Source organism: Ambystoma mexicanum, chromosome 11, assembly GCF_040938575.1.
Source record: "Ambystoma mexicanum isolate Mex_15411 chromosome 11, UKY_AmexF1_1, whole genome shotgun sequence".
NCBI lineage: Eukaryota > Metazoa > Chordata > Amphibia > Caudata > Ambystomatidae > Ambystoma > Ambystoma mexicanum.
In genome coordinates this window covers 83,606,146-83,631,632 of record NC_090934.1, presented here as the reverse complement: position 1 = coordinate 83,631,632, position 25,487 = coordinate 83,606,146, and the positions used below count along the sequence as shown (strand labels likewise).

General features: G+C 48.3%; 1 protein-coding gene across 15 annotated transcripts in view; it reads right to left on the bottom strand.

Moving 5' to 3' along the window:
- Positions 1-25,487, bottom strand: part of ZMYM4 (zinc finger MYM-type containing 4) — a 1,943,772-nt gene that overhangs the window by 1,438,967 nt on the left and 479,318 nt on the right. For all 15 annotated transcript variants that reach the window (XM_069622579.1, XM_069622582.1, XM_069622583.1 and 12 more), the window contains 2 exons: positions 16,938-17,105; positions 16,717-16,795 (listed from right to left, as the gene is read on the bottom strand). In XM_069622579.1, coding sequence (XP_069478680.1) covers positions 16,717-16,795; positions 16,938-17,105 — 247 coding nt within the window. The remainder of the gene's footprint in view (positions 1-16,716; positions 16,796-16,937; positions 17,106-25,487) is intronic.

The following is a 25,487-nucleotide window of genomic DNA, read 5'->3' as shown; positions in this document are numbered from 1 at the left end:
AGCCAATATCCTGACAATTCCACGCTACTGTGGTACCTGGTGGTAACGAAGGAGGTGGGCAAAGGTGTTGGTGGGATTGTCTGGGATAGTTGACTCAGTCTGTGCGTGCCGCCTGAGTTCCAGCCTATCCAGTGTCACCCGTCCAGGTGCCGTGGGAGCTACCCTCTCGGGATTTGGATGCCGTGTCCTTTCTGGCCTAAACGTCCTTTTTTCCGATTTTGGTTTCCAGATTTAGTCTGTGGTGTTGAAGAGCCAGGTTTTTAGTGATTTCCTGAATTTTAAGTGATCTTCAGTGTTTCTTATTTCTTTTGGGATGTTGTTCCAGGTTTTTGCGGCTAAGTGGTAGAAGGAGGTGCCTCCAAGATTTTTCTTAAGGTATGGTTTGAGTTCCTGGCGGATTTCGTTGCTTGATCGGAGGGGTCTCGTTGGTTTGTAGACTGTTATTTTCCTTTGTAGGAATTCTGCTCCTTGTCCGCTGATTGCCCTGTGCGTTATGCACATTTTTTTGAAAGTGATGCATTGTTTTACTGGGAGCCAGTGTAGTGTTTTTAGGGCTGGAGTGATGTGGTTTCTTCGATAGTTTGAGGAGTAGTCTTGCTGCTGCATTTTGGATACGTTGCAGTTTCTTTAGGAGGTATTCTGGTATTCCGAGGTAGAGGCTGTTTGCATAGTCAATTTTTGACATGATTAGGGCGACGATAGTGAGTGTTTTGTGCGTGAAGGAGAGGAAAGGTAGAATTCCTCTTGCCGTGTGAAGAAAAAAAAACATTTCTTCACTGTTGCATTTACTTGTGGTTCCAGGGTTAGGGTGTTGTCCATTAGGACACCCAGATTTTTTTCTACCTTCGAAGGTGCTGGTGTGGTTCCCATTTCCGTAGGCCATGGGATGGTGGTTTTGTTTTCTCGATCTTTGGATACGATCATGATTTCTGTCTTTCCTGGGTTGATTTCAGGTTGTTGGCATCCATCCAGTTGAAGACTTCTTTTAGACAGTCGATTAGGGTTGAATGGTCGGCATCGGTGTCTTCGATTTTGTAGATGATCTGAGTGTCATCCGCGTAGTTTTAACATGTAATGTTGTATTTTTTGAAGATTCTGATGACCGGAGTCTGATAGATGTTGAAATATAGTGGGGATAGTGAGGATCCTTGTGGCACTCCACAGTCGTTAACTCGTAGAGTGGATTTGAAAGGTTTGATCCATACGGTTTCTGTCCTGTCTGTTAGGAAGGATTTGGTCCAGCTTAGTGCTGTGTCTGTTATGCCTATGTCTTCCAGTCTTTTGGTCAGGGTGTTGTGGCCAACTGTGTCAAAGGCTGCAGAGAGGTCGAGCGGAATAAGGGCTGAGGTAATGTTCAAGTCTGCATTAGTTTTGAGGTCGTCCCAGATGGATAGTGCTGTTTCCGTACCTCTCGCTGGTCTGAAACCGATTTGGGCTTGGTCCAGGAGCTGGTGTTTTTCTACGTGTTCTTGGGTTAGTTTATATGACATGCATTACATACCGTAAAAGCATTTCTGATTGTATCTGCGTAGATTCACATGCTGTGCATATGGTCCGACATCCAGTGGTAACCGCAGAGTATTGCATCTAGTCTTTCGGGGGACCGAAAAGGGACGTCGGCATAGGCGTGTCTGTAACACTAACCCTATCGTGACGTGTGTAGTACCCAAAATCCCTCACGCGACGAGGTCCCTCCGATTGTATTTTTTCCTGCCATGAGGGAGCCCAAGGCTATAGTGAGCGAGTACATGAAGAGAGAAAGTAGTAAGAAGTCTATGTTCCGTCCACCCCGAGCGGGGAGGCAGGGAGGGCACATGTGAATCTAAGCAGATACAATCATCAGAAATGCTTTTACAGTAAGTAATGCATTTGTTCTGATGCTTGTTAATCTGCTTAGAATCACATGCTGTGCATAGACTAGCGAGCAGTACCCGGAGTTGGAGGTGGGTTGTGAGAAGGAACAGTAGAAAAAGGTGTGTTAGTACTGCTTGTCCCAACTGAGAATCAGACCTAGAATGAGTGTCTAGGCAATAGTGTTTTGTAAAGGTCTGTACAGAACTCCAGGCTGCCGCTTTGCAAATGGACTCAAGGGGAACATTTGCAATGAATGCTATGGGCGCCCCAGTGCCTCGAGTAGAATGTGCTCTAGGCTTTAAGGGCAGTTCTCTCTTTGCAAGAGTGTAACAGTGTGATGCATTTGACAATCCACCTTGATATCGCTGATTTAAAGACAGAGTCCCCTTCTCTACCAGCTGCCACTGAAACAAAGAATTGTTTAGTTTTCCTCAGTGCTTTAGTTCTATCCATGTAGAACATGACTGCCCTGTGCACATCTAGTGTGTGAAGGCTTCTTTCGGCCATGTTAGTAGGTCTTTGGAAGAACGTGGGTAGTTCGATTGACTGGTTCACATGGAACTTTGAAATAAATTTCGGCACAAATCTAGGATGAGTGCGCAGAACTACTTTATCTTTGTGGATTGTAACAAAGGGGTCCAAGACCGAGAGGGCCTGTAGTTCGCCAACTCTTCTGATAGAAGTGATAGCTACTAGAAAGGCTGTCTTGTAAGTCAGGTCTTTCAGACTAGCTTTATGCATAAGCTCAAAGGGGGGTCCCATGAGCCTAGTTAAAACCACATTTAGATCCCACCCAGGGGCGTAAACAAATTTCCCCGACCAAGTTATCCAGAGACCGTTCCCCTTGGATCGGTTCTGGGGGTACCTGGAGGCGTAATCTGGGCATTGGGCGTTCTCCTGAGTAGCGAACAGGTCGATCTCTGGAAACCCCCATTCTGCAAAGACATTGGATACAATGTCTTCGTGCAGACGCCATTCGTATTCTTCTGGCAGAGGAAAATCTCTGCTGAGTATGTCTGCCAGAAGATTGAGTTCCCCTGGAACATGTTGGGATATCAGGAACATCTTGTGTTTGACAGCCCATATCCAGATGTTTTGGGACAGCTTGGATAGCCCTGGATAGTGAGTGCCCCCTTGCTTGTTCAGATGGGAATAGTTTCTTACCTGTAACTCCATTTCTCCAGCATTGGTATCTTTCATGGATTCACATGCTTAGAGAATATTCCCCGTCGTCAGGGTGGGAATCCCCGGTACATTATATAGACCCTTTCCCGTAGGAAAACTTTCGATGCTTATGCGTCCTATCCACCTCGTTTTGTATCATGCGTGCCCGTGCCGTCAGGACACCATGATATAAATACAGGACCCGCACCCGCGCTCCCTCAGATTTCGGCCCCCAAAGTAGTGGGGGAACCAGTTTGCATGCCCAGGGGAGGCAGGCGGGCGCATGTGAATCCATGAAAGATACCAATGCTGGAGAAATGGAGTTACAGGTAAGAAACTATTCCCTTCTCCAGCATTGGATCTTTCATGGATTCACATGCTTAGAATAGATTACATAGCAGTACCATCCCGAAAAGAGGAGGCGTGCATGCAAACCCACATACTTTCCTCACAATGCCCGTTCCCTATGGTTGTGTACACATCAGCAATTGTTAACATAGAAAACGAACAATATTCAATCATAATTGCAACAAGATCTAACCCCTCAACCGGGGCTTACCTTATTGGAATAGGTGTCGAAGCACCGCCTGTCCCATCCGAGTATCTTCGGCATGTTGTTGTGACAGGCAGTAATGGCGGGTAAAAGTGTGTGTAGCCGCCCAGGTAGCCGCCATTCAGATGTCCCCCAGAGGGACTCCAGACCACAGCGCCGTCGACGATGCCGCCGCTCTAGTTGAATGAGCTCTTGGTCGTCGCAGAAGAGGCTTCCCAGCCTTGGAATGGCAGTACGAAATGGTAGACGATACCCATCTTGACAGTCCTTGCTTTGAAATGGCTTTGCCTTTAGCACCCAAACCATAGGCCACGAACAATTGCCTCGTTTTCCTGAAAGGTTGCGTGCGATGAAGATAAAACTTGAGCCCTTTTCACGTCTAATGTGTGTAACGTGCGCTCCGCTCCCGAGCATGGCTCTGGAAAAAACGTAGGTAAGACAATAGAGGAATGTTTATGGAACACTGAAGGAGCTTTCGGTATGAACTGTGGGTTAGTGGCTAGGACCACCTTGTTCTTGAAAAATCTTAAGTATGGTGGGTCTACCATTAGAGCTTGGATTTCCGAAATACGTCGGGCTGAAGTGATGGCCACCAGGAAGGCCAATTTCCACGACAAAAACTTTAGAGACGATGATGACATTGGTTCAAAAGGAGGTTTCATAAGAGACGCTAACACCAGATTGAGGCTCCACGCCGGAGGAAATTTCTTCTCGGGAGGGAAACTCCGAAACAAACCTTTAAGGAAGTGCTTAATCAGGCGGTCGCTGAATAATGGTGCGGAATGTCGTTGACGTGTAAACCTGGAGATGGCGGCCAGGTGTACTTTTATCGACGACACGATAGGCCCTTTTGAGCTAAGAACAGCAAGTATGGAAGGAGCTGTTCCGGCGTAATCGACTGCGGAACCAAACCTGGTTGATCCACACACCACTGACAGAAACTCCTCCATTTGTACGAGTATGAAGTGTTTGTGGAAGGTGCTCTTGTCGCTTGCAGAATACGACGACACTCCTCCGGAATCGTTAGCTGACCAAATTCGGCGAAGTCAGGAGCCAGGCCGTCAACTTGAGGCTGTCCGGGTCGTGATGCCAAACGATACCCTCCTGTCGAGACAGAAGGTTGGGGATCTTCCTGAACCTCATTGGCTCCGCCGCCGCTAGGTGCAGCAGATCTGAAAACCACACCTGTCTGGCCCAATACGGGGCCACCAGAATCACCCGACATGGGTACTTGAGGATCCATTGCAACGTCCTCCGGATAAGAGGAAAAGGAGGGAATGCGTACAGGAATTTGTTCTTCCATGGGAAGGAGAACGCATCCCCCAGTGAGCCCTGCTGAGGCCATCTGCTTGCATACTGCGGGCATTTCCTGTTGTCCTTCGTCGCGAACAGATCGATGGAAGGATGTCCCCACTTCTTGAATACGTATTGTAGTTGCTGGTCGTTCAGCACCCATTCGTGAACTTCGTTCATTTCCCTGCGGAGGGCATCGGCCTCCACATTTCTCACACCTGGCAGGTGGAACGCCAAGATTTGCATGTTGTGTTGCAGGGCCCAATGCCAGATTTTCTGTGCCTCCGTCGACAAGGACCTGGAACGTGTTCCTCCTTGTTTCCTTAGGTAAAACATTGTAGTTGTGTTGTCCGTCATGACACGCACCACAGTGTCCCTCAATTGAGGAAGAAAAGATTTTAGAGCCCACCGCACTGTTCTCAGTTCTAGCAGGTTGATATGCAGGGAGGACTCTTGTAACGACCACCGGCCTTGTACCTGTAACATATCCAGATGAGCTCCCCATCCGCTCAGCGATGCATCCGTCACCACCGTCTTCTGGAACTCCGGTTCCACCAGAGGCATTCCTTTCGTTAGATGAGTAGAAACTCCCCACCAACAGAGTGCTTGTACCAGTTGTTCGTCGATGACCAGTCTGTCGGACCAGCGACCTTAGCTCTGCACCCAACGGTCCGCCAGAAATTCCTGGCAAGGCCTCATAAACAGACGGCAGTTGTTGATCAACGGAATGCAGGATGACATGGTCCCTAGCAGGGACATGTATTTGCGCACCGACACCCTGGTACCGCATCGCCATTCCGACGCCTTGCTTTGTAGCTTCTGTATTCTTTCGCTGGATGGTCTTACAAGGCTTGTGTGCGTATGAAACTCCGCTCCTAGAAAGACCAAGGTCCTCGAAGGCTCTACGGAGGACTTGCTGAAGTTTATCGCGAAGCCCAGTTCCTGTAAGAGGGACATCGTGGCCCCCAGACTGTTTTGTGTTTGTTCCATGGACGAACCTCTGACCAGCCAGTCGTCTAGATAGGGATAGACATGGTGACCGTCCTTTCTTAAATGGGCCGCTATAGGGGCCAAACACTTGGTGAACGTCCTGGGGGAGGACTTGAGACCGAACGGGAGGACCTTGAACTGAAAATGCTTTCGCCCGACGACGAACCTTAAATATCTCCTGTGTCGAGGACGTATTGGGATATGAAAATAGGCGTCTTGAAGGTCTAGCGACGACAGATAATCCTTGGGTTGCACTGACCTGATAACCTCCAGGAGCTTTAGCATTTTGAATTTTAAGCTCTTTAACCATTTGTTGAGTACCCTCAGGTCGAGAATGGGCCTCCATTTTCCATTTGGCTTCTTGACAACGAAGAACCGGGAATAAACCCCTTGTCCTTCCTGTGCCACAGGAACCCGTTCTACCGCTCCTTTTTGCAGCATAAGCGCCACCTCTTGTCGTAGAACTCGAAGGTGGGGCTGGGCCGAAAACACTGGCGGAAGACTTGGAGGCTTGTTTTTGAATTGTAGCGCATGACCCATGCGAATCGTGTCCAGAACCCATCGATCTGTGGTGATGCATTTCCATTGGTCGATATGGAGAGACTCGACCCCCCAGGACGTTCCGAAGGCCGTCATTGGTTGCTGGTTTGCTTGTCCTTCGTCGACGAGGGACCCGAGCCGCGTCGTCTGGAGGCTTGATAATCTCTGCCTCTACGTGCCGACTGGGATGCACGTCTGTAACCTTGTGAGGAGTAGGAGGGCCTGTTAAATCCACGGTCCCTAGAGGCTCCAAAGCGGGAGTTTCCGGAAGCACCCCTGAAGGGGCGAAAAGAGCGAAAATTTCTACCTGTCTGGAGGGCGCCGAGAGACCTAGCGGTATCCGTGTCTTCTTTCATCCCCTTCAAGGCTTCATCTACCTTGTCTCCAAACAGATGTTCTCCTTCACATGGCATGTCTAGGACTTTGTATTGGACTTCAGGTCTGAAAGTAGTACATTTGAGCCACGCTTGTCGACGTAGTACTATGCCATGATTGATTTGTTTGAAACCAGACTCTGCTAGGTCAACCGCAATATTAATTGCATGGTTCGAGGCCCCCTCGCCATCATCTCGTACTAGCAACATGGCTGCTTTTCGCTGTTCTTCCGGCAGATGTTCTAGGATAGGGGCTAGTTTATGCCACATCTCCCTATCGTATCGTGATACAATCGCCAAGGAGTTGGCTGCTCTTACCGTCGTGGCGCCGACTGAGAGCACCTTTTTTCCAAAGGCATCCTGCCTCCTAGCCTCGCTTTCTGGTGGGGTTGAACATTTTTGCTGTACTCTGGCCTTCCTAGCCGCTGCCGCCGATACCAGAGAGTCTGACAGAGGCTGTGATGTTAGACATTTTGGAGTGGACTCCGGAGCTTTAAACTTTCTCAATACGCCCCTTTATAGCCGGCTCCGAGAACGGATGACGCATCGTCTTGAGGCCTTCTTGCCACACGTGGTCCAGGATTGGGATGGCAAATACCGATTTCCTCCTTTGACCCATGTGATCAAAAAGAAAACAGTCTTTCTTTTGCTCCTCAGGAATTAAGCCGAACTCGGAACACGCTTTTCCCATCATTGCATGGAAGGCTCCCACATCATCCGGAGGAGATGGTTGTGCCTGGCTCCTCGTAGACTCTACCTCTACATCCGAATTCCATGTTGGGTCTCGACGGTGACAGGGAAATGTCCGACCCTGAGTCACCTCGTATAGAATCTGACTCCGATAGCTCACCCTCCTCCTGCGCTCGAGGACGATCCTTCACCACCTGGGAGGCCGACAGGCTTTTGGTCGTCGAGCGAGCTGCTTCAGCTTGTTCGTCGACGGAAGGTGCAGAAAATAGCGACGATGAAGTGCCAGGCTGAGGGATCTGCGTATCCAGACGCTGCAGGAGCTTCTGAAGTGTATTAAGCACATCTAGAGACAAAACCGTCTGGGGGGTCAGCAACGTCGAGGATAGAGGGACCACACCCCCACTCGCACTCGTCGGTGTATTGGAAGGCCGTAAGCCAGTCCGACGGCTGTATAACCATGCCACATTCTCCTTCCGCCGACGACACAGACAAGGCCATGTCTGGCTGCAGTAGGACCTCAGGGGGGACCGGGTCACAAACCTCTGGCTGCCAGGCCATAGACTGAGTCACCGTCGACGAAGGAATCCCCACCGCTGCTGCCTGAATAGTAATAGGCATCGTCAACGACACCGGGGTCGACGAGCAGGTAGCCGGCACTGAGCCTTTAGACTTCGTAGCTGATTTCGTTGCCGACTTCCCGGCTGAAGAGTCTCGACTCACGGAAGACCTAGGACGGTCCCCTGAGGAGGATTTTGATGTTGCTTGCCTCTCCGTCTTAGAGGATGAGGAGGACTTTGTGTGATGAGGAAGACCCAGCATGCTTCCCCGTATGCTTGTCTGCAGGGCGATTTTCGACGGGCCGCACCTTCTTCGAGGGAGGTTCCGACTTGCTCCTGGAGGCCGTGGAGCCAACTTCTAATGCCGGATAGGCACCCGCTCCGTCGTTAAGCCAGTCGACCAACCTTCTTTTCCGGTCTTTAAGGGTTTTTTGGGAGAAACCCTGGCATATCTCGCATGTATCCGCCGTGTGGTGCGGGTGGAGACAGTAGATACAATCCATGTGGGCATCACCTTCATAGACTTTGAGTCCACATGTCGCACAAGGGCGAAATAAAGCTTTTCCGGACATATTTTTTCCAGAATGTAACGTCGCCGAAGCGAAAATACAACCTAATTTCGACTAGCAGTAACCACGAGGATCCCACTACTTTGAAACACGGTTGAAATCTGAGGGGGGGCGGGTTCTGTATTTATATCATGGCGTCCTGACGGCGCGGGCACGCATGATACAAAACGAGGTGGATAGGACGCATAAGCGTCGAAAAAGTTTTCCTACGGGAAAGGGTCTATATAATGTACCGGGGATTCCCAGCCTGACGACGGGGAATATTCTAAGCATGTGAATCCATGAAAGATCCAATGCTGGAGAAAATACATTGCTGTTGTGCTGTCGGTTAGGACCAGTACCGTCTTCCCTTGCAGTTGCTCCTGAAAGGCTTTCAATGCTTTAAACACTGCTAGTAGCTCCAGTAGGTTTATATGGTTGGACGCTACCCGAGGGGGCCACACTCCGTGCGCTGTCTGTTGAAGCAGGTAAGCCCCCTCGCCCCCACCCTGTGAGAGATGAGTGTCTTGAGAGTGGCTTCCACTGCAGGGGTGGTGAAGGTTTTCCCCTTCAAGAGGTTCTCCCTCGACCACCACTGCAGAGAGAGAACGAGGGCTGGCGAGACAACAGAACTTCCCATTGTCTGCTGGCCTGACACCACTGGCTGTTGAGCCACTCTTGCATGGGACGCATGCGCAGCCGCGCGTGGGGTACAAAGTATATGCATGACGCCATCATCCCTAGCAAATGCATAGCTTTGCGTACCGTCACCTCCCGACTGGCTACATACTGAGGAACTTGAGAGAGCATGTTCTGAACCCTCTCGCTGGAAGGGAAGACTAGACTGTCTTCCGTGCGAATTAGAGCCCCCAGGAACTGTTTTACCTGGTTGGGGACTAAGCTGGATTTCTTTTCGTTGATAGAAAATCCCAGGCTGAACAGTAGGTCTACTGTCATTTGGGTGTTCGAAAAACAAACGTTGAACGAGTCCCCCGTGATGAGCCAATCGTCGAGGTAAGGGTAAACTGGAACTGAAAGTCTGCGCAGGTGTGCTGCTGCCACTGCCAGGACCTTGGTAAACACCCGTGGCGCCGAGGCTATGCCGAAGGGGAGTACCTTGAACTGGTAGTGTTTGTCCTGAATCACGAACCTTAGGAATTTTCTGTGCGCTGGCAGCATTGCAATATGAAAGTATGCATCTTTCATATCCAATGTTGTCATGAAGTCCCCTTGTTTTAGCAATGGGATCACCTCTTGAAGTGTTACCATGCAAAACTTCTGGGGCATTATGAACTTGTTCACCGGGCGCAGGTCTAGAACAGGACGCATGGTGAGATCCATTTTGGGTACAAGGAAGTATATTGAATAAATACCCTTGTTTACCTGAAGAATAGGGACGGCATCTATGGCGTCCTTTCCCAGCAGCTCCTCCACCTCTTGGACCAGGATCTGCAGATGTTCCAGTGAAAGGCGTCGATGTTTCGGCAGTCTGAACTGTGGGGGTCGGGCGAATTCCACACAATAACCGTGGGCGACCGTCTTTAATACCCACTGGTCTGAAGTTATCCCCTCCCATGCCTTGGGGAAAGATGTTAATCGCCCCCCGACCAGGGAAGACATGGGAGGGGACATGAACTTGGTGTTCATTTCTGACCCGAGGTTGACGCACCTCTGGAATTGGAGCCTCTGCCTCTATTCTTTCCGCGCTTCTGATCCCTCTGGGGGTAGTAAGTGGGGTTTGTAGCCGGTTGACTTGCGTTGAAGTTGCCCGTACTGAAATTATTTTGAGCGGCGCGGGCTTGTCCTCGAAAGGACCGCAGAAAATGCTGCCCCTCTGAAGAGGGTTTTTGGGAAATCTGGCAGCGACTTAATAGTCTCATGCTCCTTCTTGGCTGTCTCCAACGCATCGTCTACCGCCTTCCCGAAGAGGTTGGCCTCTTCTATGGGTTTATTGATGATGGATGCCTGGGTCTCAGGCCTGAAACCCGACGTGCGCAGCCACGCGTGTCTCTTTAGGAGAGTACCCTGTGCGAGAGACCTGCAGGCTGTCTCGGCAGAGTCCAGGGTATTCTTTACATTTTGATTGGCAAGTTTTCCCTCCGAGACAATGGCGAGAAGCTTGGCTCTGGTTGGTTCCGGAACCTCCTGGAGGCCTTCCTGGAGTAGGTTCAATTGGGCGTCGACGTAGCTTGCCAGTAACGTCATGTTATTGGCAATCCGAACGGTATAAGCAGCCGCCGGCGTGACCCATTTGCCTAAGGCATACAACCTTTTGGACTCCTTGTCTGGGGGTGACTCTCCCGTGGCAAGGGGAACCCCTGCTCTCTTGCGAGTGTTGGTCACCAGCAGCGAGTCTGGGATTGCGTGTCCTTTGATTATAAAGCGGGTCGGTGGGGGAGTGCGGGAAGAGTTTTTCGACCCTTGGGTTCACAGCCCTAGTCTGAGCGGGTGTGAGTAAAGAAGGGGCCAGCTGTCTCTTTACAGAGCTCAAGAGAGGGATAGACTGGCTTGCCATTAATGTTTTCCGCTAAATCCTGTTCAGGCAATGCCTCAAGCGTGGCGATTTTAAAGAATTCCGCTGCTTTTTTCAACGTGTTGTTGAAAGCTATTTGATCATCCACCGGGGGAGCTTGCCGAACCGGTGTGGATGGGAAGAGTCGAGGCAAACGATATCAGAATTGTGATCGTCCTGCTGGGTGTCCTCCCAGTTGTCAGTTGCGCCTTGATCATCCCCATAATTGTCCAGAAAAAAAGTCTCCTCTTGTTCTGTATAGATGTCTCTATACATGTCCTTCTGGACATCTTCCATCTTCTTGATAATCAACATAGTGTTGAACATCTAAGTGTTGGGAAACTCGTGTGTGAGGGTTAGGGTCTACCCAAGCTTTTTTCGGCGGAGGTTGATCAGAAGCCCTGAAAACCTGCTCCAGCCGATCCATATAACCCTCAAATTGCTGCGTGGTCCATTTGGATGACCCAAATGGACCCAGCTGAGCAGGAACCGGGTCCTCCGCCTTAAGGCGTTCAGAGGATCTCCTCATGGTGCTTGAGAGGGGTACCTGGCTCTCTTCGTAAGAGTCCTCAAGATCGTTTTCCAAAACCGTGGAAAACCTTCTGGAGGATTGGCCCATAACTGAGGGCGAAACCGGTACTAGGCCCACCGCCGTAGCAATCCTATTGATGCTCTTACTGATAGTTACCGAATCTTCGGCGGACAACGCCTCCGATGATGGTTTCTTGGGTAGAGGCCTACTCGTAGTTTTCGGGCCTACACAGGCCTTGGAAACCTTGAAACTCATTGAAGTTTCTTGTTCAGAAACTTCGGCGTGTGTAGTTTGGGGAGTAGCGCCTTTGTTATGTTTATTAAGCCAAGTCGTCATGCGCTGCTGCGGATGCGGGGAAGGCTTTGGATCAGATCGATCCGATGGCGCTTGCACCTTCGACGAGGTGGAGGAGGGCGCTTGGGTTGTGTGTTTTGTGCGGTGCGATTGTACGCCCCCGTCACCGGGTGTGGTCCCTCTAGCAAGACCGGAGTCGAGCCTGGAAGGGTCGTGGACGGGCGTGGCGGCTCTAGAAACGTCCGCCTCAAGGTCTACAACGTCGGCGTTGGACGTTTGGTCATCCGATGTACCCCCCCCCCCCCCCCGTCACTCTTGGCTGGTGTCGCGGCAGGGGAGGGAAGCTCCACGCGTGACATACCGTACGCGGCCCACCGCTTAACCGGCACTCCCTAAGGGATTAGGTTTAGGAGTTATATGCGGAACACTGCTTTAGTGCTCTAGGGGGAGACAAGCGTACACGAAGTGTGCTCGTCTTTCCAGGGATATCTGACCCTTCACAGAGGGCAGAATCTAAATGGAGTCCTTTCCATAGCAGAAGGGAAGGGTGACCAGACCAAAAAGGAAAGAAGTGGAAAAGAGGAAAGACATAGCAGTATGGCAAACCCCGAGCCCACTCTCCCTACTGTGTAGGCTGGTCAGAAAGCCCGACCACGTGGAGGTCCGAACGCTGGATCTTGGGTGCCGGAATCCACAGCCGTAGACGGTTCCCCCGTAGTCTTCGAAGATGTTCTTGATAGAAGAAGTGACTTAACAGGGATTAAACCGACAATTCGGTAAGAAACAATGTCTCATGAAGAGCTCCTCTATAGGGCGACCAGTTATCTGGGCGGAAAAAAACAATCTGAGGGACCTCGGCGCGTGAGGGATTTTGGGTACTACACACGTCACGATAGGGATAGTGTTTCAGACACGCCTATGCCGACGTCCCCTTTCGGTCCCCCGAAAGACAAGATGCAATACTCTGCGGTTACCACTGGATGTCGGACCATATGCACAGCATGTGATTCTAACCAGATTAACAAGCATCAGAAACGTAGGTTTCTAGAAGTTTTGCTGGGTAGGGGATGTTAGAGATCGGCCTGTAGTTGGAAAGGTCCTCTACATCACCACTTGTGTTTTTCAAGAGTGGCTTGATGTATGCTGATTTGAAGATCTTCGGTACAGTCCCTGTTGATAGTGATAGATTTAGAAGGTTTCTGTAGTGTTCTGCTAGCGGTCCTTGCGCTAGGATCGATTTGTAGATGTCTGGGGGACATGGGTGATCCCGCTTTCTTGCTACGTTTTACCAGCATTGCGAATGCCTCTGCTGATATTTCAGGAAAGCTTCGGAGTTTGTGCTGTGGTTCCGTGTTAGGTTCATTGGGTTGTATGATGTGGTTGGTTGGTCGCTTTTGTATGGTTTGACGGATGTCATTGATTATTTTTTTTGAAGTGGTCCGCTAGGTCGTTGCATAGTTTTTCTGAGGGGTTTGGTGTGTTATCGCAGCCTGGTGGGTTTCTCATTTCTTCAATGATGCTAAACAATTCTTTTTGAGTGTTGGTGGCACTGTTGATTCTGTCATCGTAAGGTCTTCTCTTTGCCTTTTGAATTTCCTTTTTGTATGCGCGGATTTGTTTCTGGTACAGTGTTTTTTTTTGGGGGTTGTATTCTTTCCTCCATTCTAATTCTGTCTTTTTGTTTTCCTTTTTCATGTCGCTTAATAGTGGGGTGAACCATTTTGCCGTTGCTCTTTTTTTTGATGGGGTGAATGTTTTTTCCGGGGCGATCTTGTCTATTGTATCCGCTATCCATTTGTGGAGAATCTCCGCTTTCCCGTCTAGGTCCGCTAGTTCCAGTTCTGTGGTTGAGGGTTTCGTTAATTCCAGTTGTTCGAATAGATTGCTTTCTTTGACGTGTTTCCAGTTTCTTTTTGTGGTGGTTGTGAGTTTCAGATGTTGAATGTAGGCTTGGGTAGGCAGAGTGATCACGAACGGGATGATGAGATGGTCGCGCCACAGTTTTTGTATAGGAGATGCCGTGGCGATGAAAATTGCGTCTAGGGTGTGTCCTGCCGAGTGCGTTGCTCCTTTGACTAGTTGTTGGAGTTTCATGGTGCCGAGTTGTTCAATTAGTGAGTTTTGGGAGTTTGCATGGCTATCTTCAAACCAGATGTTGAAGTCCCCCAGGATGATTAGGTGTTCGTGGTTGATGGCTAAATTGGTGATGGCTTCTATGAAGTTATCGACGAATGTTGCATCATATGTTGGCTGTCTGTATACCAGGATGAATGTGATGTTGGTTTTCGGGCTCACTGTTAGGTGTATGACCATGGTTTTGCAGTTGAGGATGTTGAGCGGTTTGTCAGTTTTTATTTTCAGGTGTTCTTTGAATGCTAAAGCGATGCCTCCTCCTTTTTTGTTTTTCCTGTTGATTTGTAGGCATTTGAAGTCGGTCGGAAGGCAGCTTTGGAGTGTGATTTTGTAGTCATCCAGCCATGTTTCCATGATGAACAGGATGTCAATGCCGTTGTCGTCGAGAAGGTTGAAGATCTCTGTTGAGTGTTTTGACATGGATCTTGCGTTTATTAGATTGCAGTGAAGTTTTGCGGTGTTTGGTTTGGACTTTGTAGCGGTCTTCTTCTACTCTGTGTTGAGGATTCCTTCCTGGTCGGTCACTTGTTGCGCTGTGGGATTCAGGCCGTCAGCGTCTTCGAAGAGTTCTTCTAGGTTTTGTCTTGGGTTCTTTGTGTTTTCATCGGGTTAGTCTTCCGGGAGTTGTGGTTGTTGATTGGAAGTTCTTCTTGCTTTGGTGATGTAGGGGGTTATTGCGTCGGTCGTCTGTTTGTGTTGGTCATCCTTCTTTTCCTTGCTTGTGTTAGGTTGTTTGATGTTGCTGCTTCTAGAGTTGGATTGGGTTGCTGTGATGGCCGGTTGTCTGCGAGGTATGGAGTTAGGTAGAGGGATTTTTCTCTTCTCTCAGAGTTGCTTCGGGTTGTGTTCTTGTCTGTGGGGGTCCGGTCTATGGTTGTTCTAAGTTGCTGTTCTGGAGTGTTTGTTCTTTCATCTCTTCGTCTTTTCCTTGGGATGGGTCGTTTGCGCGGCATTGTGAGATTGAGAGTTGTTTAGCCTTCGTTTGGTGACTTCTAGTTGGTCCTGCTTTGGTCTGGTTGTCTTGTGGTGTAGTGGCGGGTGAGGGGGTGTCCGCTACTAGTTTGGGCTCTGTCTGTAGGTGGCATTTCGGCTGGAGTTGGTGACTCGTTCCGTCGCTGTCCTAGGTGGGGAAAGGGGGTGGTAAGGGTTATTAAGTTGGCTGTTATCGGTGGCTCTCTTTACTGTCTGTCTCCCTTAGCACGGTACATTGTGGTGAGCAGGCTGTGTGGGTGGGGTAGGGTGTCTACTGGTTGGAGGGTGGCTTAGAAGGGCACAGCTTGGACTTTCGCCTTGTGGTGCAAGAGGTCCTAGTCAGAGAGCCCCCCGCCCCCGTAGCCGGCGGGTGATCTAGATTTGAGATACCCGTATAGTCGGAGAGAGAGGCCCATCAGTGCAGTAAGGGATCACAGAATGCAATCTATGCAGGTTGGAGATCACACAATGCAAATTAGGGCACAGAGCCCTGCTAGGTGTGAGACACCTGTATAGTGGGAGAGAGGCCCATCAGTGCAGTATGGGAATCACAGAATGCAGTCTATGCAGGTTGGATATCAGACGCTGCAAATTATGGCACAGAGGCCCTGCTAAGTTTGAGATGCAGTTTGGCGATCAGACAACACAATCAATGTAGTTTGGAGATCAGACAATGTACAGGATGCAATCTATGCAGGTTGGAGATCAGACGATGCAATTAGGGCACAGAGGCCCTGCTAAGTTTGAGAGACCTGTATAGTGGGAGAGAGGCCTATCTATGCATCATGGGATCACAGAATGCAATCTATGCAGGTTGGAGATCAGACAATGCAATTAGGGCACAGAGGCCCTGCTAAGTCTGAGAGACCTGTATAGTGGGAGAGAGGCCTAGCAATGCAGTTTGGCGATCAGACAATGCAATCAATGTAGTTTGGAGATCAGGCAATGCAAGTAGGGCACAGAGGCCCTGCTAAGTTTGAGAGACCTGTATAGTGGGAGAGAGGCCTATCAATGCAGTTTGGCGATCAGACAATGCAATCAATGTAGTTTGGAGATCAGGCAATGCAATTTAGGCCCAGAGGCCCTGCTATCAATGCAGTTTGGGGCAGCGGGGGTGATCACCTTGGCAAATATTGGTTTAGCCTAGTGGTCAGGTATCTAGGGTAGCGCTGTACCTCTCCCCAACCCAAGCCACCCTACCTTACAGGTCCTTGTAGTTGCTGGTTGACGGCTGGCCACTGGCTTCCCCTGCGGACACCTGCTGACACTTCCTGGAGCCGCCTCTGTTGGAGCCGCCCTTGGCCTTGGGCCCTTAGCCGTAGGGCTGCACGGGCAGTCGGCTGCCCTGGGATGACCAGTGATAGAGGGTGAGAGGACCAATGAGAGCAGGGGGCGGGTCAGGTGGGACGGGGAAATGGGAAGAGGGAGCTGGGTAGGAATCGGGCTGCAACGGGGTTGTTTAAGGGCCTTGGGGTCTGCACAATTTTACTAGAAATTGCCTCACAAACGGGGGCAACACTCACCGTGCTCTGGGACACAAATCTGGGACACAATGTGCAATAGGCCATGCCAACCATTAGATAGCATAATACACATGCAATGGGAACCTGAACTGATTCACAATCCCCAGAAAAAATATACTAAACACATGCATACACACCCAACCGTCCAAGCCCATCCTTGTACCCTGGGAAAAACCAGATTACCTACCCATTGGGCTGCCACTGACAGAAAAAACTGCGCTTATCTTCAGCTCACCCTCTGGAACCTTAGGAGGCTGCCCATATTCCTGGAACAAAACAAAAATGTGTGAAAGCATAAAACATAACATATAGCAGGGCACACACAGATAAGTGTGTGTGCTCAATTGTTTTACAGGTGAAATGACCAGGCCATTAGTATCCTTTCCTAAACAGGGCATACATGCTTACCTCAGAGTTTTCAGGCTCATCCTTAACTTTCTCAAACACAGACTGAGGTGCCAATGCTTTTTCATATTCATCATCAACCGGCTCATCCTTCACTCTAACATTTGACACACAGGAATCCCCCAGATTTGCACCAACGGATGGTTTGCTTCTAAAAGAATAGCTGGAGTCCTGAAACAAAAGGTTAAACATTATTTCAATAATTAGGAAGTGGAATTTGGTCAACTGTTTGCCTAGTAAGACCAAGAGAACTCTTCGTACATTGCTAATCTTCAAAATTGTATTTGTACAATTCAAAAGTATTTGGTTTTTGTGAAGATCTACTTAAATTTGTTCTGAAAATAATTAAGCATAATTGCCATGGGGCCTGGCTGTACTGGTTGAGAAGAGTTTGCAGGACAGAGCTAATGGCTTGAGTGAAGCAATGGCTATTACAGAAGGCGGTGGGCCCTTACGGCTCGACCTGCATTCCAAGTGAATGAAATTACAGAGAAAGTGAACGAGTATATGCAACAGTGGCAGGAGGCGCACCAAGCAGGCGACGTCCATGGGGACAGAACATGGGTAGAGGGGAGCCAAAGGCCTGAGCGGTGCATAGACAGAATGAGATGGGCAGCAAGTAAAGGTTACTCACCATAGCGACTACTGTACTCCTATTCAATAACCCCCACATCTTCCATACTTATGGGAGCTTCCACAAATGGGGAAAAACCCATAACCATTTTCTTAGCATACAAAATATTAAGAAAATTAAAATCACATTTCAAATGAATCGAGTATATGCACATGTGCACAGACACGCCCACCTGGCACCACCAGTACCCTTGTACCTCCCAGTTATTTCCAATACTCGTTGGGTGTACCCGACGGATGCCTAATTCAGCCAGGAAAGTGGGAGGGTGTACGTAGGAAGGGGGCTATGGACTAGCAGCACAGTAGTCACTAGTGTTACTCAAGACATCCTACTGCCCCTTCCACTATACTTGTCAGTTATTTCAAAGCACAAACACCTGTGGGCGCTTGTCGGGCCACACCAACGAAGATGCTTGCCATTGCCATGAAGGTTTGTGAGCCAGAGGCATGAGAACATCTGGAAGCCATTTTCTCAGCACACAAACGTAAAAAAATAAAATCACATTTCAATTGGATCGAGTATCTGCACATGTGTACACACACCAACACACCCGCATGGCACCACCAGTACCCTTGGTCCCTCAAGTTTTTCCTATTACGGGAGAGACCCTTTGGCTGGGGCAACCAGACATCTGAGCATTGCGAGAACCCCGAAGGCACTCTCACAACCACTCTTCAGGGATCCTCTGCTCAGGTGGCTAGTGAAGGGCCATTGCATTTGGAACCCAACCCTGAGGGCAGACATGTGAGGGATGATCACCTGGGTGGAGGGTCCATGGGGATTGGGGAGAGGGTGCCGGACGGTGAGATATGGTATCCCCTCTTCCCTAACACAGACTTACCCTTCCTTCCCTCAGCCTTCAAGGGCTACATCCGTTCATGCCCTATTTTTCCATGCAAGTACCCACCAAGTTCTGAGAAGAGGAAGAAGCAACTAGGAGTAATGCACACTTCCTATTACAAACACCACTCTAGTACTGGGACTAAGAAGAGGGATATGAAGGCATTGAATACTGAAGGTCAGACATGTACCGTTGATTGGGTTTATTAAGGTCAGACAAGACCAGCAAACAACTCACACCTGAGGTGCCTTAATAGGGCTCAGGTGTATAAAGGGAGGAGATAAAAAGCAAGCAAGAGGGAGAACTGCCGTGGTGGAACGAGACACCAGGAAGTCTGAATGCCGGCAACGATCCCAGAGGACTGGGAGGACCTACAGGACCCAGAGCGAGCAAGTCGCGTGGTGGTTGCAGGAGCGTGAGCCCTCGAATCAGAAGGCTGGCAGCTGGAGCTGCCAAACAGCGAAGCAGTAGGGATGCAGTCCCCATCCATTTAGGCCGCTGGTGTGTGCAGAGACGTGCCCAGCGATTAAGCAGAGCCCAGGCAGTCCGCTTCCCAGCTGCAGAGAAGGTGAGCGGGAGCAGCAGATACCACCACTGGAGACGCAAAGAGCCAGGGAGTGTCAGGAAACAAGAAGATCAACCGCAGGCAAGTAACGGTCCATGTGTCTAAATGAATCCGAGCTATATTGAATACTGAATTGAATGAAAAGTGCTATTTGGATAGGATCACAGAATATTGAATACAGAACGAACATTTGAAGTTAAACCGACATATTGAATGTCAGACTGCATGTAAACAGCACTGTGAGCAGAATGAAAGCATACTGAAAATTGAACAATCACTCGAGTATGCTAACAACCAATGTGATAAAGAAACAGATGTCTGTGGTAAAGCAAAAGACTGATGCAGAAGAGTGGTACACTAACCAAAGAACACAAGTGTGAAAAGTCAGAAACCCGAAGCAGAAGAGCCAGTGAAGGGGCTAAACAATGTTAGGGGAATTTATGGTTGCACGACCAGTAATGGTTGGACTATGTGGTTGACAACTGCACCTAGACCAAAGGGTTCCCCACTGTGAAGGTCACAGACAACACAAATCAAGTTAAGAAGCATAGGGTTCGTGGTTGCGCGACCTGTGATGGGTGGATCGTATGGATCAGACAAATACAACTAGACCAAAGAGCCCTAAATGGTGACAAGCTAAAGACCTTGTGATAAAACCATGGAGAACTGTGAATTGAATGCTAAAGCAAGCTAGAAGGCGGGTCAAGTGGACCCATTGTTTTCCTATAGTGAATATTGAGAAAGGGAAAGCTCTGTAAGTGCTACAGTGAAATCTTGGGAAAGAGAACCCAGAGAGTTGAAAGAACTGTGAAACACTGTCTTCGGGAAGGGAAGCGGAAGACCTCCTTTTTGTGTGAACTGTACTGTATTGAACTTGGGGATGGGAACCTCAAGACATGGCGGGACATTATTGAGACAAGCAGTTATTGGATATGTGCTGAACTTGGAATAGGAAACCCAAGAAGAACTTTAAGCTGAGAACAGCTGAGACTTTACTTTTGATATGATATATGATTGTTTATTTATATAGCGCCTATACACAATTGTTTCAAAGCGCTTCAATGCAAGGGAGGGAACAAGGGAAAATACAACCACATTCTTACAGGCCATGAACAGTAAGGATGTGAAATTAACTATCGTACTCAGATTGACAACATTTCAGATAGTTCAAGAGCTAAGACATAGATAAGGAAGGGAGGGGGAGAGTGGGAAGGAAATGGAAACAGACAGGCGACTACCGTACTAGGCCTGACGACATTTCAGATAGTGCTGGAGGGGTGGTGGGGAGGGGAGGGGAAAAACAGCAAGGGGAGGGTGGAGGAAACAGACGAGGTTGCTATCATATTAGGTCCAGGGACAATTCTAATAGAGTAAATGCATAGAAGAAAGTAAGGGGAGGAGAAGGGAGAAGGGAAAGGAGGAGAGAACAGAGAGTAAGCAGTCAAAAAGAGTGGATAGCGAATACAATTGCAGAAGTCAGTAGTAACACATAATGTTGCAAGCCAGGATACAAGATGAAGATGGGAACAGCATGATTCAGGGCCACCACGAGTACAAGATGCAAAGGAAGTCCAGCATGAGAGTTGAGAAAGCGTGATGCACCGTGAATGAATGAAGTCCATAAAAGTCAAATCCAGCATTGGCCACAAGACGGTGATGGTGAAGGAAGGCACCAGGTGGGCGGGGCTTGCTAAGTGGTGAAAAAGAGCAGCAGGCAGGAAGGCGGGGCTTAGGCCAGGTGACCTAGATCCACTTGCACCATCTCCCCATCTGCAAAGGAAAAGAAGCTGGAGGGCTACTTAAGTAGGGAAACAGATCGGCAAGCAGGAAGGCACCAGGTGGCCATGGCTTGCTAAGTGGTGAAAAAGAGCGGCAAGCAGGAAGGCACCAGGTGGGCGTGGCTTGCTAAGTGGTGAAAAAGAGCAGGAAGCAGGAAGGCACCAGGTGGGCGTGGCTTGCTAAGTGGTGAAAAAGAGCAGGAAGCAGGAAGGCACCAGGTGGGCAGGGCTTGCTAAGTGGTGAAAAAGAGTGGCAAGGAGGAAGGCACCAGTTTTGAAGATTATTTTGTTGGCTAAAAAGTACCCTACACCATGTTCATTTCTAGATGTGAGGGCAAGTATAGGTTCTGCCACAGACAGATTTTTTATTTGGACTTGTGGATTTTAGACTTTTCCTTAGTTTCATTAGGTAGGGAAACTCCCACCATAGTTATACGGCAAATTAGGCATTACTTAATAGGCAATACTTAATAAAGATTATACTGATCAATTTGAAATCTGTTGTCTGTGTCATGCCTTGATACCATGCCGGTCTCACATCACAGCTAAGTACAGCTTCTCTACAGGAAGCGATCGGAGGTAGGCTGAATCTACATTTCTGTAGGCCAGCACTGCTGAAAGACAGGTGAAGAAAGACTCAATAGAAATGCCAGATTTGGCCCAGTCCCACGTGAAGGAAAGGCCTGAATCGAAGTCACAAGTCAATGGATGAAACTGCCTGTTAAGGCACCAGTGACAGACAATTTACTTTTGTACTGTACTTTACTGGGCAGCTTAAGGCCACAATGATCTCACAGAGGTTTTCATATAGACAAAAGGCTGAGGGGCAACCACATACGAACCGGGTGAAAGCAAAGGTTGGGGTGAGTGATGCCATATCCTCCCAAACATATCCACCCTCCCCTCAAGGGAAGCAGGATTAAGGGGGAAATCACCACTAGCCTCTTCAGATCAGAACATGAACCTGGTAGGCCTCCACAGAACCACCAGGAATAGTCTGCATGAGTTTGTGGACATGCATTTCTGGCACATCAACGTAACATCTGGCTAATTCTACTTTGTTATGTTACTTTATTTGTATAGCGCCAAAGCCCTAGGGTGTCTAGGCGCTGGAACAGAAAGATCAAGTTCGATAAGGGAAGCAGCCGAAGTCTCAAAGTTTTTACTTAAACACAAATGATTTTCCTCCTTTCGGAGTGCTTCTGGCAACTTGTTCCAAGCCGTTGCACCCAGGACAGGAAAAGAGCAGCCCCTATCCCAGACTCTTTACATGGTCCACTCTAAGAAGGCAGGCCTTAGCAGATCGGAGATCCCTTTTGGGTGATAGATTGTCAGCCTTTCTCTGAGCTACCGTGGAGCGGTCCAAAAACACATTTATGACCTAGTGTCAGCAACTTTAACAAAATCCTGGCTGATACCAGTAACCAATGCAGCTCCTTCCAGGCTGTGGATGTTGGTTCATTTTGTGCCATTCGATGGACGATACGAACAGCTGCATTTTGGACTTTCTGCAATTTTTGGCTCTTCTCTTTACTAGCACCGCTCAAGAGACAACTGCATTAGTCCAGGCGAGGGAGTATGACAGCCCTAGCTCGCTTTACCCGGTTGTCTTTAGAGATCATGGAGGCAACCAGTCTGAGGACGCTTAAGTGGTAGTTTGTATTTTTTTACAATAGCATCCACATGGGCGCCTGCATTCAGGTTAGCATCCATGTAGGTGCCGGTGGCCTTTAATTTGGTGGCCACTGCTAGTCGGCTGCCCTTAATCAGGAAACTAGGAAATGCCTGATCAAGGCTATACCTGGCTTGTTTGGATCCATAAATAATTAACTCAGTCTTTGCAGCGTTCAAAAACAGCCAGTTAGCAGACATCCAGTTTTTTTATAATCCGATAAACATTGTTTAGCTTCTCCTGATCCACTGCATGGTTCCCGCTGATCTCCACGGACAGCGGAAAATAATCTGCATAGTTGGTTTAATTTTTTTTTTTTTAAGTCCTAGTTTTTCTAACTCCATGCACAAAGGTACAATATATAATAGTAAAAAGTAGAGGGGGGACTCCACAAACAATGGTTTCTGCCTCGGATGAGGTATCTCCCAAGTTAACCCTAGATATGCGGCCTTCCAAAAATGTCACCCATCTGACAGCCTCCTCTGAGAGGCCCCATGTGATAGCCAGTCTCTCCAATAGGATCTTGTGGTCTAGTGGATCGAAGGTTGCTGATAAATAGAGTAAAACCAGCAGTCCTGATCGGTTTAGGACGATTGTACCGAAAAACAATGGTCGCAACGACCAAAAGTTCTAAAAATGCACCACCAAAGGTTTGAACCTTTGGTGGAAGCATTGTAAAAAAATAAATAAAAAAACAGGCGCTGCCGGGGTGTCACCCGCATCGCCCCGCTCACTATACTTTATGGTATAGTGAACAGAGGCTGAGGGTGGCAACCCCGCAGCCTTCAGTTTAAAAAAAAAAAAAATGAAAAGAAAAAAGGACCCTGCAGCGCCGGTTCCTGATCACAGACGTGAAAGGGAACTGGCGCTGCAGGAACCCAGCATGAAGATGAAGGTAAGTGGGGTTTGTTTATGTTGGGGGCGGGGGTGTGCTGAGGGTGTGGGGTGGGTGTTATGGGTGTGAGAATGTATGTATGTTCGCATGATAAAGGTGTGAACTACCAAATGTTGGCACCTTTCTCATGCAAACATTTTGCCCGCGGTAGTTTCAGCTGCGGGCAAATCACTTAGATTCCCATGATCTACATCTTTCCAGAATGGACAGCATATGTGTCTGCAAATCGATTAAGGCACTTCTGTGCTGTGAAAGCATCCGAAACCAGACTGCTTTTTGTGCAGCGTACCAACAGCTTCCATGTGTAATTGGAGCTGTATGTTTGGCACTTTATCGACCAATTTCAGAAAAAACAGCATATAATAGGTCGTAAATTTGCTGCATCATTTGGGTCCGAGCCCACTTTTTCCAGGAGAGGGGTCACTGCTACATCTTTAATCGATTGCTGGATGGTGCAGTGCTTGAATGAAGCGTCGACGAATCTACACAAATAGGGGGCAAAAATATCCTGGTGTTCCAGGATTATCTTAGATGGAAGAAGGTCCCCAGGACAACTTGTAGGGTTTATGACTTAGGGTATTTTTAATTTGTGGAGGATAGCGTAGAGAAACTGAAACCAATAGGGGGTGCCCCCTGGTTAAGGTCCCCAAGATTAGGCATCAGGCTGTCAACCTCCTTACTTAATCGCCCGCTTCCAGGATTGACCATTGCTGTAGTCTGTTTGACCATCCAACTCTTTCCTGATCTTATTTTGCGTGCCCAGGAGTTTATCAGAGAAGGGCCTTTGAACCGTTACATAATCGTCCTTTGTAGGATTAATGGTCTGATAAAGAACTCTGGGTTTACCCCATGATCTGAAAAGTTTAAAGAGTTCCTTGGTTTGATTCCCTGCCCTATTTATCTGATCATTGTAGTAGCTGCATTTGGATTCAGTGAGCTTATCTTTGCACTCTTTGTATTTCCAAGCTGTCTTATTCATTGTGTTTTTATCTGCTCTGCATGTCTCTTACTGGCTTTTAACTGAGCCTGTTCTGAAGAGAACCATTTATGATGATTTGGTGCATCTCTAATACTTCTAGATTTCATGGGGGCAAGTCTGTCTATCGGAATGATCATGTCTTTATTGTAATTTTCTATAAGCGTGTCAGGATGATCCGAATAGTTTGTTTTGGTCATCAAGGCATTCATACAGACTAATAGATCAGCAGCTGTAATGGCCCGGTAATTCCTACTTAGAACCTTACTCGTTTCATGTTGTCTGGGCAGGGGTGAAAGTTGTATCCGACACGAAATGGAAAAATGGTCAGACCATACACAAGGTGTCGTTCTAACCCCAGTCAGCGGGATATTATCTTCCCTTCAGACTTTAAACTTGCAACAATCCTACCAATCCTAAAAATCCAAATGTAGGCTACTCTTCCAGACAACTTGCCCAACCTCTCTTTCCCCTTTCCTTCTAAAATATTAGAACATGTGGTCTATGCTCACATTAAAACTTACCAAGGGCAACACTGTTCTTCCTCAAACTAGGATTTTTGTCTCATTTTACAGAAACTGCACTTCTGAGTCACCATTTCTCTTGTTTGCTCTTCACGTCAATCATCACTCATTCTTCTTGATCTTTAAGCTGCTTTTAACACGGTTGATCATTGAACTTTTCTTTCCTCTCTGGCAAAATATCAACCTGTCTTTTGCGATTTGGCGTACAAAGCTTGGTTCTTGGTCCCCTTCTCTTCGTACAATTTCTCTTCCATCTACTATGCCGACAACTCACAATTGTTTCCATCTCTTCCTGTCCCAATAAGTTCTCCATGCATCTTTCAGTCAGCCTCCCTGCCATTTGGATGGATTTACACTTTCTCAATATTAATGCTTCCAAAAATGAGATTCTAACATTACTCGCCACCTGTATAATATCTGAAAAGCTGGCTCTTTTTCTGCAACCAAACTACTCATCTCGTCTCTCGTTTTGGTTTTTGCTAGGCACTTTCAGTAGTGCTTCTGCTATTCGGCTCCTTTCCCTTCATACTCCTATTTCTAGTTCTTTCTGATCTTTATTGGCTTTTGTTTGCCTCGCCTTTTTCACTATCTTTGCATGCTCTTTAAATGTCTTCATGGTTTTGCTCCTACTTATCATGTTTCCTCTCTTGTTTCTCTTAATACACCTT